Consider the following 16,470-nt stretch of genomic DNA (forward strand, 5'->3'; position numbering starts at 1 on the left):
CCAATCGTAGGGGAGGAGCTGGAAATATAAGTGAAAGAAGCCAATAGAACTTCCAATTACATCAATGCAAAAAGACCTTCTCCAAGGCATATACTAGTAAAGCTGGCAAAAATAAATGACAAAGAAAAAATATTAAGAGGAGCAAGGCAGAAGAAAATAACTTACAAAGGAACCCTTATCAGGCTTTCAGCAGATTTCTCAACAGAAATCTTACAGACTGGGAGAGAGTGGAATGATATATTCAAAACTCTGAAAGACAAAAATTTTCAGCCAAGAATACCCTATCCAGTGAAAATATCCTTCAGATATGATGGAGAAATAAAAACTTTCCCAGATAAACAAAAGCTAAGGGAGATCATCACCACAAGATCCCCCCCACCACCACAAGAAATACTCAAGAAGCCCCTTGTACCTGAAAAAAAAAGAGAAAGAGTTTACAAACCCTTGAGTAAGGAGACAAATAGGTGGTCAAAATCAGAAAATTGCAACTCTCTATCAGAATAGGTTAACAAACACTTAATTATAACATTAAAGATAAAGGGAAGGAAAACATCAAAAATAAATATAATCTCATTTTAACCACAAACTCACCATACAAGATGGACTAAGTTGTAACAATAATAACTTAGAAGGGGGAAGAGGAAAGGGATGGAATCAGAATATTCTAAGCAAATAAGAGGCTATCAGAAAATGGACTATCTCATCTACGAGATTTTTAATACAAACTTCATGGTAACCACTAAACAAATAATCAGAACAGAGACACAAATGATAAAGAGAAAACTAAGAAAACCATCACAGAGAACTACCAAACTGAATTGGCAGGCCAAAATACACAGAACAAGAAACAAGGAGAATGCAGAAGAACCAGAAAATGAGCAATAAAAAGGCAGAATTAAGCCTTCACATACCAACAATCACTCTAAATGTAAATGGATTGAATTCTCCAATCAAAAGACACAAAGTGGCGGGATGGATTGAAAATCAAGACCCAACAATAAGCTGCCTCCAGGAAACACATCTCAGTTCTAAAGACAAACACAGGCTCAGAGTGAAGGGATGGAAGATGATACTCAAAGCTAATGGCAAACAAAATAAAGGATGTGTTGTCTTACTTATATCAGACAAAGTAGACTTCAAGACAAAACAGGTAATGAGACACAAAGAGGGGAAGTATATAATGATCAAAGGGACACTCCACCAAGAACACATAACACTTACAAATATATATGCACCCAACACAGGAGCACCAAAGTACATAAAGCAACTATTAACAAACCTAAAAGGAGATATTAACAACAGCACAATAATAGTAGGGGACCTTAACACCCCACTTACATCAATGGATAGAGCATCCAGACAGAAAGTCAACAAGGGAACAGAGGATTTAAATGAAAAACTAGACCAGATGGACTTAATAGATAGATAACAGAACACTCCATCAAAAAACAACAGAATACACATTCTTCTAAAGTGCACATGAAATATTCTCAAGAATAGACTGTATTTTGGGTAACAAAGGAAGCCACAATAAATTTAAGAAGATTGAAACCATATCAAGTACCTTTTCTGACCACAACACTATGAAACTAGAAATCAACTACAGGAAAAATTCTGGGAAAGTGACAAACATGTGGAGACTAAACAAACTACTGAACAACCAATGGATCATTGAAGAAATTAAAGGAGAAATCAAAAAATATCTGGAGACAAATGAGAATGAAAATACACCATACCAACTCATATGGGATGCATCAAAAATGGTCCTACACAGGAAATGCATAGCAATACAAGCTCACCTTAACAAACAACAAAAATCTCAAATAAGTAATCCTTTTGTTTTTTACACATTTTTCTTTAAGTATGCCCCCCCTTTTTTTTGGTGAGGAAGATTGGCCCTGAGCTAACATCAGTTGCCAATCTTCCTTTTTTTATTTCCCTCCACAGCCCCAGTACATAGTCCCAGTACATAGTTGTCTACCCTAGTTGTAAGTCATTCTAGTTCCTCTATCTGGGGTGCCACCACAGCATGGCTTGAGAACACTGCTAGGTCCGTGCCCAGGATCTGAACCAGTGAACCCCAAGCTGCCAAAGTGGAGCATGCAAACTTAACCACTTGGCCTTGGGGACAGCCCCTTAAATAAGCAATCTTAAACTACACCTAACAGAATTAGAAAAAGAAGAACAAACAAAGACCAAAGTCAGCAGAAGGAGGAAAATAATAAAAAATTGGAGCGGAAATAAATGAAATTGAAATTTAAAAATCAGTAGAAAGGATCAATGAGACAAAGAGCTGGTTCTTTGAGAAGATAAATAAAATTGCCAAGCGCTTAGCCAGACTCACTAATTGAAAAAGAGAGAAGCCTCACATAAATAAAATTATAAATGAAACAGGACAAATTACAATGGATACTACAGATATACAAAGGATTATAAGAGAATACTATGAAAAAATATATGCCAACAAATTGGACAACCTAGGAGAATGAATAAATTCTTAAACTTATACAGCCTCCCAAAACTGAACCAAGAAGAAATAGAGAATCTGAATAAACCAATCACAAGTAGAGACTGAAACAGTAATCAAAACACTCCCAAAAAACAAAAGTCCAGGACCAGATGGCTTCTCTGGAGAATTCTGCCAAAACAAACATTCAAAGAAGATTTAATACCTATCCTTCTCAAACTATTCCAAAAAATTGAGGAAGATGGAACACTTCCTAACACATTCTACGAGGCCAATATCACCCTGATCCCAAAGCCAGACAAGGACAACATAAGGAAAACTACAGGCCAATATTGCTGATGAACTTAGATGCAGAAATCTTTAACAAAATATTACCAAACTGAATACAACAACAGACTAGAAAGATCATACACCTTGACCAAGTGGGATTTATATGAGGGACACAGGGATGGTTCAATATCTGCAAATCAAGAAATGTGATATGCCATGTTAACAAAATGAGGAATAAAACCACATGATTGCCTCAGGAATAGAGAAAGCATTTGATAGGATCCAAGATCCATCTATGACAAAAACTCTCAATAAAATGCGTATAGAAGGAAATACCTCAACATAATAACGGCCCTATATGACAAACCCACAGTCAACATCATACTCAATGGGGAAACATGGAAAGCCATCCCTCTGAGAACAAGAACAAGACATGGGTGCCCACCCCTGCCCCTCTTATTCAACACAGCACTGGAGATTTTGGCCAAAGCAATTAGGCAAGAAAAAGAAATAAAAAGAGTCCTACTAGGCAATGAAGAAGTAAAACCCTCGCTGTTTGCAGATGACATGATTTTACATATAGAAAACCCTAAAGAATCCATCAGAAAACTATTAGAAATAATCAACAACAACAGCAAAGCTGCAGGGTAGAAAAACAACTGACAAAAATCAGTTGCATTTCTACACTCTAATAATGAACTAACAGAAAGAGAACTCAAGAAAACAATCCCATTTACAATCACAACAAAAAGAAAAAAATATCTAGGAATAAATTTAACCAAGGAGGTGAAAGACCTATACAATAAAAACCATTAGACATTATTGAAGTAAATTAATGATGACACAAAGAAATGTAAAGATAATGCATGCACATGGATTGGAAGAATAAATATAGTTTAAATGTCCATACTACCTAAAGTAATCTACAGATTCAATGCAATCTCTATAAGAATTCCAATGACAGTCTTCACAGAAATAGAACAAAGAATCCTAAAATTCATATGGGGCATCTAAAGATCATGAATAGCTAAAGCAATCCTGAGAAAAAAGAACAAAGCTGGAAGCATCACAATCCCTGACCTCAAAGTATACTACAAAGATATAGTAATCAAAATAGCATGGTACTGGTGCAAAAACAGATACATAGATCAAAGGAACAGAATTGAAAGCCCGGAAATAAAACCACACATCTATAGACAGCTAATCTTCGACAAAGGAGCTGAGAATAAACAATGGAGAGAGTAAGGTCTCTTCAATAAATGGTGTTGGGAAAACTGGACAGTCACATGCAAAAAAATGAAAATAGACCATTATCTTTCACCATACACAAAAATTAACTCAAAATGGATCAAAGATTTGAAGGTAGGACCTGAAACCGTAAAACTCCTAGAAAACAATTTAGGCCATCCACCCTTTGGCATCAGTCTTAGAAGGATGTTTTCGAATACCTTATCTACTCAAACAAGGGAAACAAAACAAAAAATAAACAAGTGGGACTTCATCAGACTAAAGAGCTTCTGCAAGGCAAAGGAAATCATGAACAAAATGAAAAGACCACCCACCAACTTGGAGGAAATATTTGCCAATCATATATCTGACAAGGGGTTAATCTCCAAGATATATAAAAAAACTCACACAACTGAACAACAAAAAAGCAAACAACTCAATCAATAATTGGGTAGAGGATATGAACAGACATTTCTCCAAAGAAGATATACAGATGGCCAGTAGGCACATGAAAAGATGTTCAACATCACTAATCATCAGGGAAATGCAAATCAATACTACCCTAAGATATCACCTTACACCCATTAGAATGGCTATAATCACCAAAAGAAAAAATAACACAAGTTGGAGAGGTTGTGGAGAAAAGGGAACCCTCATACACTGCTGGTGGGAATGTAAACTCATGCAGCCACTATGGAAAACAGTATGGAGATTTCTCAAAAAATTAAAAATAGAAATCCCATACAACTCAACTATCCCACTACTGGGTATTTATCCAAAGAACTTGAAATCAACAATTCAAAGAGAGTTATGCATCTCTATGTTCATTGCACAATTATTTACTATACCCAAGAAGTGGAAGCAACCCAAGTGCCCATAGACTGATGATTGGATAAAGAAAATGTGGTATATACATATATACAATGGAGTACTACTCAGCCATAAGAAAAGACAAAATCATTCTATTTGCAACAACACGGATGGACCTTGAGGGTATTATGTTAAGTGAAATAAGCCAGACAGAGAAAGACAAGCAATGTCTGATTTCACTCATATGTGGAAGATAAACACACACATGGACAAAGAGAATAGTTTAGTAGTTACCTGAGGGGAAAGGGGTTGGGAGTGGGCACAAGAGGTAAAAGGGCACACTTATATGGTGACTGACAAATAATAATGTACAACTTAAATTTCACAATGTTATAAACTATTATGACCTCAATAAAAAATATTTCATTCAAATTTCTTAATGGTTAGAATTATTTTTAGGGATATTTTACATGTCTAATCTAGAAGATATGCTTCCCTTTTTTTTAACCTTAAGCGTCAGGCATAGAGTTATAAAACTGCTTCTCTCTCTCCATTTCTCTCACTCTCTCCCCCATCTCCCTCTAACTCTCTCTCATAAATATATATATATAATCACAAGATTTTTAAATTCATTAGTATTTTGTCTGTGTGATTTACACAATTACCAAACTTCAAGGATAAATAAAATTTCTGAATCTAACCTTGCATGGCTACTATCTCTGTGCAATTGGGCCAAATCATTTAAACATGGTCAACTCCAAATTTCAGCATCCAAAATGGTGAAAGACTTTCCCATTTGCTGTCTGATATAGTGCATTTCTAGCCCTCTCTTCTCTGAGTGTTGACAATATGTTATTTCTGTGTCTTCCAAAAATAGTTGAGAGTGCTTGTTTTTCAACATTGTGTTCTTTAAAAAGCACAATTTAAGTTTATTCTTCAGATCACTTCACCCAAGCCACAAAGATTTGATTTACTCTTATTAAAATTCATTATATTTTCCAGCCTAATAGTATTTTATATGTGAAAAAAGGAGAGTTATTTCTGCATCATTTTCTGTAGAAGCTTTCTCTCATATGAGGGAACAAAGAAATCAGCAGTAAATGTTTACAGAAATCGTCACCTCTAGTTTTCCTAAGAACATCCCCCCTCCTTTCTTTATTTTAACAATTCAAGTGATTTCATGAGGAATATGTCTAATGCTGTCTTTACTTATTGTGAAGTAGCTGACTTTATTAGGAAGAGATACGTTTTATAGACCAAGCTTATGTTGACTTGCGTTTTAGTTTGGATCTTTGTGTATTACACAAAATCACCAGGACATTTCTGTTTGGAGTGATAGCTGGCCTTGCAAAAGGCCACGAGACAGCTCACGTGTATATTCTGTTTATCATCTTAACAGTGCTCTATGGTCTACTCTTGAGCAATTCTAAGTTATCTACAGAATTACTGGTGTAAGATAAAAGTCTCTATTCCCTATTCCTGTTTTTGGAAAATTTGTGGGGACATTTGGAGTATATAGTGAGTGTTGACAGCTGTCCAAGGAAGACAGTCCTAGAGCTGAACATCTGAGACATTCTGTTCTCTGCACAGAACAGGTGTTCAGAAGCGCCTATCAGCAAACTAGATTGAACAGGTAAGTGGGAATCAAGGGCACCTTGATCTTTCTTGGCTCTGCCCCGACTGGGCTCCTAATCACGCCATTGACTGTGTCCACGTCACAGGTTTTTCCCTGTAATTATCATGTCCAAGGAAGTGCCTTGCATTATATAATACCACCCTCACTACATAATATGGTCCTCAGGCCGTTCTGTGTATGGCACCTCTTTGGTTAGGGACTGTTTCTGCTATCAATGACCAATGACTTCTCTTTTCAGGTCAGAACTGAGTTATCTTCTCTTTTCATTGGACCCTAGATTTTTGACTGTAATACCTAATATTTTCTTTGTGTTCCTGCTGCCTTGCTATCAAGTGATTAGAGATAATTGATCAGGAAACCAATGCAAAGTTTTCCAACTGAAAGATATAAATCAAAAACTTTTGTAAGGCTGAGACTATTTTCATAATGGGTATAGTCATCTCTAAACATTATTTTAAAAAGAGAGATCTGCATATCCAGGTAATAATACTCAAGTGTGCCCTTTACCTATCTTTTAATAACGTTATACAAATAAATGAAATTTATACATGTTTAAATGCTTCCATAATTTCTGCTGGGAAGAGCACATACAGAACAGTTTTATATAGCTATGTCCATTTGTTAATCCCCAAATCATAAATGGTTATTACAATCCTGTTAAACAGCTTGCCTCAACAGAAGAATTAGATTACCGAAAGGATTTCTAGGGAGAATTTTCAAGCTACTATCAAAAAAATCTGTAACTAATGTGTTAAATCACTGACAAATGATGGCTTAGAGTGGTGCTGTAAATCCTCATAGAAATCTATAACAACAGAAATAAAAATGGCAATATTCTTCATAATAATTTATCTCCTATTGGACATTGCTTTTAAAAATATAACAATAAAAAGAACATCCTATAAATTTTTCTTTCACTAAACCAATAAAATACCTGATCATTGTATTACACTATATATAAATAGCCTATATAAACTAAACACCTGGTTAGCTAAAAAGCATATTTCTTTGTCATAAATAACTTCACATATAACTAACAAATTAGGGAATAATATTATAATGCAGAAATTGTGTTAGTTAATATACAATTTTTCCCAGCATATTGATATTTTGAAATAATCAGGGGCATCTTTTCCCTCAACACCCTTAGCAATAAAAGACCTTAACGCTAATGCATAAAATTGACAAACGTGCCTTCTGTAGTGCCAACAGGGGCTAGTTTAGCATGCCCAAGAACTATCGTGCTTAGATCTTTCTCTCTGGGTTAAAATATTGAATCAAATGTTTTGTGTCAATAACATCATACAAATGCCCCCAGGGCCTCCAACTCGAGGGAGAAGGGACAAGGCCTAGTGTCTGAGACTACAAAAGAAACTGGCTGTGATTTTAGGTATTCACATGTGTAGAGATTTAACTGGGCCAATACCTTTTTATTGGGATTATTATTGTTTTTATTAGTGTTGTAATTACAAAGTTTCATAAGTTTTGAGTGATCTGCCCTAATTGTGTTTTCCCCTTAAGAAAACATTTGATTTTTTTTTTGCAGGGAAAGATTCACCTGAGCTAAAAACTGTTGCCAATCTTCCCTCCCCCCTTTTCTTTTTCTCCCCAAAGCCCCAGTGCATGGTTGCATATCCTAGTTGTAAGCCCTTCTAGTTCTTCTATGTGAGCCGCTAACACAGCATGGCAGCTGACAGATGGTGGTGTGGTTCCACAACCAGGAAATGAACTTGAGCCACTGAAGCTGTGAGAGCGCCAAACTTTCACCAGTAGACCATCAGGGCTGGCTCAAACCATTCAATTTTTTGAGCATAGTTTTGAAGAAGGTGTTTTCTTTCTTTTACGGAGCATATCTAGAGTGTTTTAGTACAGATGCTATGTCTAAATAAACTATATCTCTAAATATAACCTAAACTTCTGAACTTAAATACTTAAATGTATTTTTCCTAAATATAACAATTTAACATAAAACTAAAATGTCTAATGTAATAAAATTGAGCTAAATATCTAAATCTATTTTATGGGAATATAACATTTACAATAATATACTAGAATCAGTAATTTTATTCATCAAATTACTCAAATGGTCATTGGATTTTATCTAAAATGCATAACAATGATTGAATGTTCACTTTTAGGCTAAATGATAGGTTTAGTTTACCAGCTAGTATATACTATTTATAACCTTTCTTAAACAGATATTATCATGAATTTGTTGGAAAAAATACTTACCTCATGGAAGAAAAACTCCCCCAAAGAATTTCCCTTATCTTCTTTAATTTTATGGAAATAACTTTTTCTTAGAAGTGTTTAACCTGACTTCAAAAAGTGGAAACCGTAAGTCAGACCGTACCCATAAAGAGAACGCTAGAGAATTTGAGTGTGCGTTTCTCATTCCAAGAAATCGTTTCTACTTACTCGACATTCTTTGTCCAGTCCGGAGGATTACTCAAGGTCATAAACACACAGTTGGTCAAAATAGTGCACATGATAAGCATACTGAATAAAGTAGATTATAGTTAAGGAATAAATGCTAGTAAATCATCATGGCCATTAACCAAAGATCTAATACAAAAAAAATCATCCACACGAGTTACCTGTGAAATTAATCTTACTTATTTGTTTTAAAACAATGGCAAACATAATAAGAAACTTCAAAGCCTGTCATATATTCTTGGTCCATTCTTTTTACATGTTACATCATATCTTCACAAAACTGAATGTAATAGAGATCTCTACCAAAAGTAAGAGAGAATTTTACATTTCAGTCAGTTGTGTGAAATTGCCGTGCAAGGGAAAATGACCGTTCTTTAGTGAGTTTACAACATAAGTGTAAAAGTTGCACTTCAGAAAATTGAAAATCTCCACTGACTGACAAAAAGTTAATGAATGCAATATAAAAAGCTTAAGAATGTATAGCTCAATATATTCAAAGGTTACACTGATTGAGATTTCTACCGTAATTAGGTACTCTAGCAGTCTTATAGTGACGTTACTCATTCCTTTAGAGTTTACAACACAGGAATAAAAGGAGAGATGATTTTTTGCTGATAAGTTAATATTATTTTCTAACTTTTTCTTTTCACTTTAGATTGCGGGAAAACTTAACAGGCCATTTGGTTATCTTCGTGTACCTAGTCCACCCCATACCTAAACGGATAAACACTATTTCGAAAACTTCCTGAGAATTAGCTGTAATAATTTCTCTTGGGATGTCAATCCAGACTTTGCCTTAAGGAAGCTTATGACTATTTTGAGGTAAAACTTTTATTTTAAAATGTAAATACCTTCCAACATCAAACCGTAGAATGAGAGAATTCAAATGCACTTCAAAAAGTTATCAGTCCTATTTGCCCCATCTCTAGGTTACCCCGTATTTCGTCTTCCTTTTAGTTTTTACATAAGCCTGTTTGGAATCTGCCTATATAAGATGCCCATTCTTGAACACTGCTTCAAAAGATCACCTTACTATTTTATCACTACTTATTTGAGAATTTTCTTGAAATCCACACCTATTCTGTTCTTTTACATATACTTTTTGACTATCATTATAAATAGTTTTAAGTTCAAAGATTTTTAAATATAAATTACCAATCAGATACATAGGCATATAGTAGTTTAATAAATGTTTACTGAAGGAAGGCTGGATCCAGGTGCTGAAAATACAGAACCGATTAAGGAACAAAAGTTTGAACATTTGGTGATATAGATAATAATACTAACCACAAGAGACTGTTTGTTGAGCAATGGTTATATATGGTGTAATTGAAGTTAATAAAAATATAGAGTAGATTTACTATTGTTCTTATACACAACGTGTTTCATTTACACATTCACTATCACAGCTGTATTTTTACATCTAGAATCATAATAGTCATTCTATAATAATCTTGTTGTAAATAGAAAAAATCAATGAAAACAGAGTAAACAATGATGTTACTAATAATCTCAAAGAAATTTTATACATATATAAAAAATATATGACATTTTCTATAAAATCAACCACTAGAAACAGCATTTAGACAATTCACACAAAAAGGATATGAATGTACTAAAATCTTAATAGCAATTTTCCTCACAGGGTTTAGTGGAGTTAAAATATACAAGGCAGAGGTGGCACTGAATCGGAAAATTGCCTTCCCTTTATTCAACACTATAAAAGTCTGAAAAAGAAAATATGAGAAAAAAATTATTAGATTAGATGTGTGGCTAATTTGAAGAGTTTATACACATGAAGAACTTTTTACCTGATTTGTTTGTTCAAACTTGTCTATTTAAACTAGTTGGTATATCATAACTCTCAACAAGTTAGCTGTTTCCCCCCTGAATTAGCATATAACTACAAATAAAGATGTGACTTACTATTAATCAGTCTCTAAGCTTCCAACTTCCCAATACAAACCAATGAACCGACACAAAATTTTTACCAAGTTGTAAGGCAACCTACAGACTCCACTTCTACTTAAAGCTTAAACCACCTGTCTCCAGCTTTGGTAACTTTTCAGATTATTCTGTACACGCTGATATCAAAATAATCTTTTATAACTATTTTAATTTCATCAAGTCTTTTTAACTCCAAAGTATATGATGCCTCTCTATTTTCCTTATGGAAGTTGTCCTACTTTAAAATGTTCAAACAGACTGAATAACCTGGTTTTGCTGATTCTGTAGATCTGCTGGTAATACGGAGAAGGGGCAGCTGCATTGAGAATGAGGCTGAAATATATCATTTCAAAGGGCATTCCATAGCTAAAATCCTATGATCTGAAACCTATAATCATCAACTTAGCATTTAAGCTATGCTGCCCAGTGATTACCTACCACCTCTCTCTCAGATCATCTTTTATTTTTCCCACCACGGCGTCTCTGCTCCAGCCAATTCAACTTACTTGTCAGTCTCCCTCACAACCTGTCAAACTCTCCCTCTGACTCTGAAAATGGGTGCCATAGAATCCTAGAGGAAGGAGGCACCTGAGAAGTCATCTAACACAAACTCCCTCTCATCTCAGGTCCATAACAGACCTGACAACAAGTTTCCACCTACAATGACCCATTACTTTATGAGAGGCTCTTAGTCCTGTCTGCATATCGGAATCTCCTGGGGTGATTTTAAAATTGCCAGTATTTGGATCCCACTTCAGACCAATTGAATCAGAATTTCTGGAGGATGGGCACAGACAGGGGTATTTTAAATTCCCTCATGTGATTTTAATACACAGTCAAGGTTGAAAATCCCTGCTCTCTGGGAATGTCCTCTGCTATCAAAATCATCTCCTCCATTAAGTCTTTCCAGATAAATCACACTGCCTTCTGATCACTCCCTAATTGTTTCCCCTTACCAGTAAGTCTTAGTATATTAATTTGCACACGTTGGCGTGTTGCTTATAATTATAGTCAAGTAGCAATTTACATGTAGGGTTCATTCCACTGAAGGACTAGGTTAGAAGTTGTTATAACCCATTGAGCATAAAGAGCCTGTAATCTACTTTTTCTCCATTTTTTTCACAGTATTTAATAATGTGTTTTGCAAATAAAACTTGTTTTAATTAAATGTGGGTTTACCTTTAAGATACCATTTCCTTTAAGACGTCTATTCTATATATCCATTTACTTAATAATATGTTTTTACCCTTTAACTAAGGGCTATATCCTGTACATTCATGTTCAATGACAACATGCACTGTTTGAATAGGTAGACAGAAATATATTACATTGTGAGCATAAAGGACAGAAAAAACAATTTCTCTGTACTTTGCCCTTTTGTATTCAAAACCATGGAGCCAAACATTACCTAACCAGCCATTTTCCATGAACTACAGTCTCTAAATTTGAACAATTCTATGAAGAGGGCAAGTAAACTGTTCTTTACTAGCAGTTGGATTATCCCTAAGGGACAGTGGACGTTGGGAAGACTGCCCTTGAAGCACAAACGCATTAAAGGATCTTTTTGGATTCACAGGATTAGATCATTTAATATTACGAACGCTCCATATCCATATCCAATGTATATTCAGCAGTAACCCGTAATAGTTCACCATAATTTACGGTGCATTTACTCATGCTTTCTTTTGAAACAACTTTCCTGTATTGTTTAGGAGAGGGTTTTATTTTGAAAGATCTCTAAAAACAAAGTGAACAAGAATGAGCTGTGCTTTTAAACACGGAATCCTCTGCTCCTCCAGCAAGATTAGCTTTTGTGGTACTAATAGGATTAAAGATGACGCACCAAGGGCATCTTCATCGAATTTACAGATTCTGGAACAGATCAGGCCTTAAGAATACAACCCCAGTTTATTTCTGGAGAACAACACCCAACACAAAGAAAACCCTGAATTTTGAGAAATCAGGAATAAAATACTAATGTCTTGTACAGTGAATGAATTACAAGAAAGACTTTTGAAATTTGGGGCTCTGATGTTATTGAGAGACCTACCTAAACTGATAATTACTTGAGAGAATGACAGATGACTGGGGGAGGAATAAATAGTGTCAATTCCAATACCTGGTTTTCAAGTAATGATAAGTAATGATATGACTTAACAAAACAATATTACATTGCTACTAAGGTGATGAATGCTATAGCTGGAAGTATATGAAATTGGAATAGCTGGAATGCTGCTTGCTTCTTTTTCCCAGGTAAATCACATCTTATAAGTTCACTAAAATTTTTACTACTTGAGGCAGGAATAAACTTTACTTCTCTGAGTAGGACCATATCAATCAGAGAGTTCAAAAAGTTATACAACCAATTTTTAACATCATCTTTTATTATGTTAATAAACACCATGTATAGCTTTGCTTAGTGGTTAAGAGCTCTGGCTCTGGAGCCTGACTGCCTGGGTTCAAATCCTGAATCCACGCCTTATGGAGTGTGACCTTGGGCAGGTTACTTAACCTCTCTGGGCTTCACTTCCTTATCTGTAAAATGAAGCTGACACAGTACCTGCCTCACTGCTCCTTTGAATATTAAGTTGATTGAATATTGAGTTATGCCAGTTAAAGCACTCAAACAGTGCCTGAAAAAGCATGAGTACAACAAATGTTAGCTATTATTATTATTATCACTGTCACTATTTTTAAGTTATTACCTGGTCAACTTAAATACCATTAAAATACATTGTGATGCTGCTCATCTGATTAAATTAGGTATGTAAAATCTATCATTAATGGTAGCAAACAGCTACATAATGCTTTACAGTTTTTAAATGTCTTTCATCTGCCTCATTTTGTGTAATTAGCATAAGCTTCATACCATATTTTAAAATTTCAGAACTTCTTCCATCAGCTTCTTCTATTAGCTCCTATCCTAAGAGTCGCAAACTACCTTCTTCTACAATATCACCTCTATCTTCATCTGTACATAGCCACTTCATAAAGGCAAGCAGAGCAGCCAACAGGAAAGAAGCTGCCTAGATGCCTCCCGAGTTGAGTCACAGCCACGATGACTAAACCAGGGTCCAAGTCTGGTTCTCAGACCGGGAGGCAATGAAAACTGACTTTGTTAGCACACAGAAGTGACAGACTCACAATAACCAAGCTTGAAAGTCTGACACATAAAATCAGAATGCCAATCTATTTATTTACAATGAGATACATTACTGTCACATGGACTGAAATAATTGCAATGGCATAACTAGCACATTCTTTCCTTTTAAGCAGATCTGTGGGAAGACAAATTATAATAAGAAGGTTCTTTGCTAAGGGTACAGTCCAAACAAGCTGACTTAATCAAATGATGCCTGATGGCTAAGGACATCTCTGTTAGGTAGCCCAGTGTAGTCCCTCTACAATGAAGTGGCTTGATTTGGGGAGGAAAATGCTTTCAGGGCTATTACTAAAGGTTTGTCTCCCTTGGAAGATGCTGATGTCTGTCTCTATTTCATTTTTTTCATCCTTAATCTTACCAATTCCCTTTCTTAAGGACATTTTATTTCTATAAATAGCAAATATTTTTAATCATATCAGAGTAAGTCACACCCCTATCTCTTAAAGGTGTCTTTGCAAATATATACCTTGAATTAATAGTTTTCAAAAAAGAATTTTCTTCCAGTTTTGGGGGGGATATCTCACTGTCATCATCATGTGTAATAATACAATAAATAAATTTCAAAATTTTCTTTATCAATTCTATAGTAAAGTACTAGAATAAATTCCTTTTAGAAATGTATGAATATATATTAAATGCCGCCTTTCATGAAGCTAGTTTAAAAAGGAAAGAAAAGGACCCGTTTTAACTATTTAAAATTTGTTTTGTGACTTTAAATAAAGCATTTTAAAAGTTGCTACTCAAATTGTGGCCCGTGTGCTAGCAGCATGAATCTCACTCGAGGGCTTGTTAGAAATGCAGGAGCTCTGGCTCCACGCAGATCGATGAAATCAGAGTCTGTATTTTAACAAGATCTTCAGGTGATGTGTATGGACATGCAAGTTTGAGAAGCTCCTTTAGAGCAATAGGGCTAGTTCCACGTCTGAATGGTTACTTGTCATTCCCTTTAGCCATCACTGATCTTTTTAAGTTAAATTGCATGCTGCTTAAAGAATCAATTTCTTCAGCCATTCCTTTTAAAAGGGCTGGCTTAGATTAATAAAGGTGTTCAATATCTTCTTTAATCCATAAACCATCAACTCATGGTGATATTAATTTATCTTTAGTTTCTACATAAACCTGTTTTTTTGCTCATGAATGTGAAATATAAATTGTGGTTATAAGATGCCAAAACACCCAATTAAAAGTTATAAAATTTATCATCCATTTTTTAAAACATTTCCTATAAAATACTTCACAGCTGGTTTAACTTCAAAAACCAGCTAATTCTGACAGAATTATGTGGTTATTCTAGCATTAGGAAGGCAGAGTCATAACTGTTGATTTAAATCGTATATAGACAGAGAAAACTTGAGGTTTTTTTCCTTCTGTTCTTGACATTATTTTTCTCAGAGTGATGTTTTAACAATACATTAAGTGTTCCAGAATCTAGCCTGTCACAAATTAAGTAAGGTTAAGAGAAGATCCCAATTATATTCCAGGTTAGTGGACCACAACCAAAAATGTATTTCTGGGTGAACATGCTTCTCAATGTATTATCTTCCTATAGGAGGATGCTAAGTAAAAGATTATTTCTTACCCTTTAAAATACAAATCTATTGTGAAGAAACCTCAAGCCAAATAAGAACTAAAAACTAAGCAGTACATATACCCTTAACTCTTCTTTTGCACAGCTATTATTCTGTTCTCTACAATGTGCTTAAATATGTCAGCAATAACAGATATTTTGCTTTGTTATGTCAATTTTAATTTTGACTATCTCAAGTACTGTGAAATTGCAGAAGTTGTTCATCTCTTCATATCTCTTCACTGTAGCCAGATCTTGACTTCATTGCTTATAAATATTTCTGCTTATTATACTGTGCTTAAAAGTAAGTGGAAATAAAAAGTGTAGAATCTTTAATCATAGAAAAACTATGATGCAGTATGTATACAAGCCAGAGAAAAGAATATTAAAGTTAAGTGTTTAATTAAAGACTCAACTTTGGAAGTATAGCTTTACTTTGGGAAGTATAATATCCCCACTCACTTTCTTACTGATATAGTATGGGTCCAGGTCCTCCAGGGGCTCTGACACCATCTCAGGAGGGATGTCTCCATAAATAAATGGAAGGTTCTTTCCAGCTTCCAAGTCGCTATTTGGCTTTGGTTTGTTCTCGTCATCATTGTCTTGTTCTCTCTTGGGCTTCTTGGCTTTCTCTTCTGCAGCACGTTTTTCGATAGCAGCAAGAGATTCTCTAGTAAAAAGGCGGAAGCTTTCAGGTCCCGGGGGTACCAGCAGTGCCTGTGCCATCTTTTCATCCTGCACATTTAATTACGTTTAGCTTCTTGCATAAGAATTGCCTACAATAAAAAAAAATGCATGGAAGTTAGGAAAGCAAATGAATGAGAGGGTTCAAGAAATCAACCAAGATGTCATTTAATGTTTCTTCTAGTAATTTTCTTAAAGTATGAACAATAAGTAGGGCTTTTAGTGCTGCACTACAGATTTTAACTTGAAGCATCATCATTCAA

At 34.9% G+C, this 16,470-nt stretch overlaps 1 protein-coding gene across 1 annotated transcript in view; it reads right to left on the minus strand.

Annotated features, from left to right (window-relative positions):
- The window catches only part of LOC124238223 (sodium channel protein type 3 subunit alpha), an 85,612-nt gene extending 69,363 nt beyond the window's left edge, over positions 1-16,249 (minus strand). The window contains exons 1-3 of the mRNA XM_046658914.1: positions 15,986-16,249; positions 10,455-10,573; positions 8,829-8,918 (exon numbers count right to left, since the gene is read on the minus strand). Of these exons, the coding sequence (XP_046514870.1) occupies positions 8,829-8,918; positions 10,455-10,573; positions 15,986-16,249 (473 nt within the window). The remainder of the gene's footprint in view (positions 1-8,828; positions 8,919-10,454; positions 10,574-15,985) is intronic.
- Between the last annotated feature and the right edge of the window lie 221 nt (positions 16,250-16,470).

This window comes from Equus quagga, chromosome 4 (assembly GCF_021613505.1).
Source record: "Equus quagga isolate Etosha38 chromosome 4, UCLA_HA_Equagga_1.0, whole genome shotgun sequence".
Taxonomy (NCBI): Eukaryota; Metazoa; Chordata; class Mammalia; order Perissodactyla; family Equidae; genus Equus; species Equus quagga.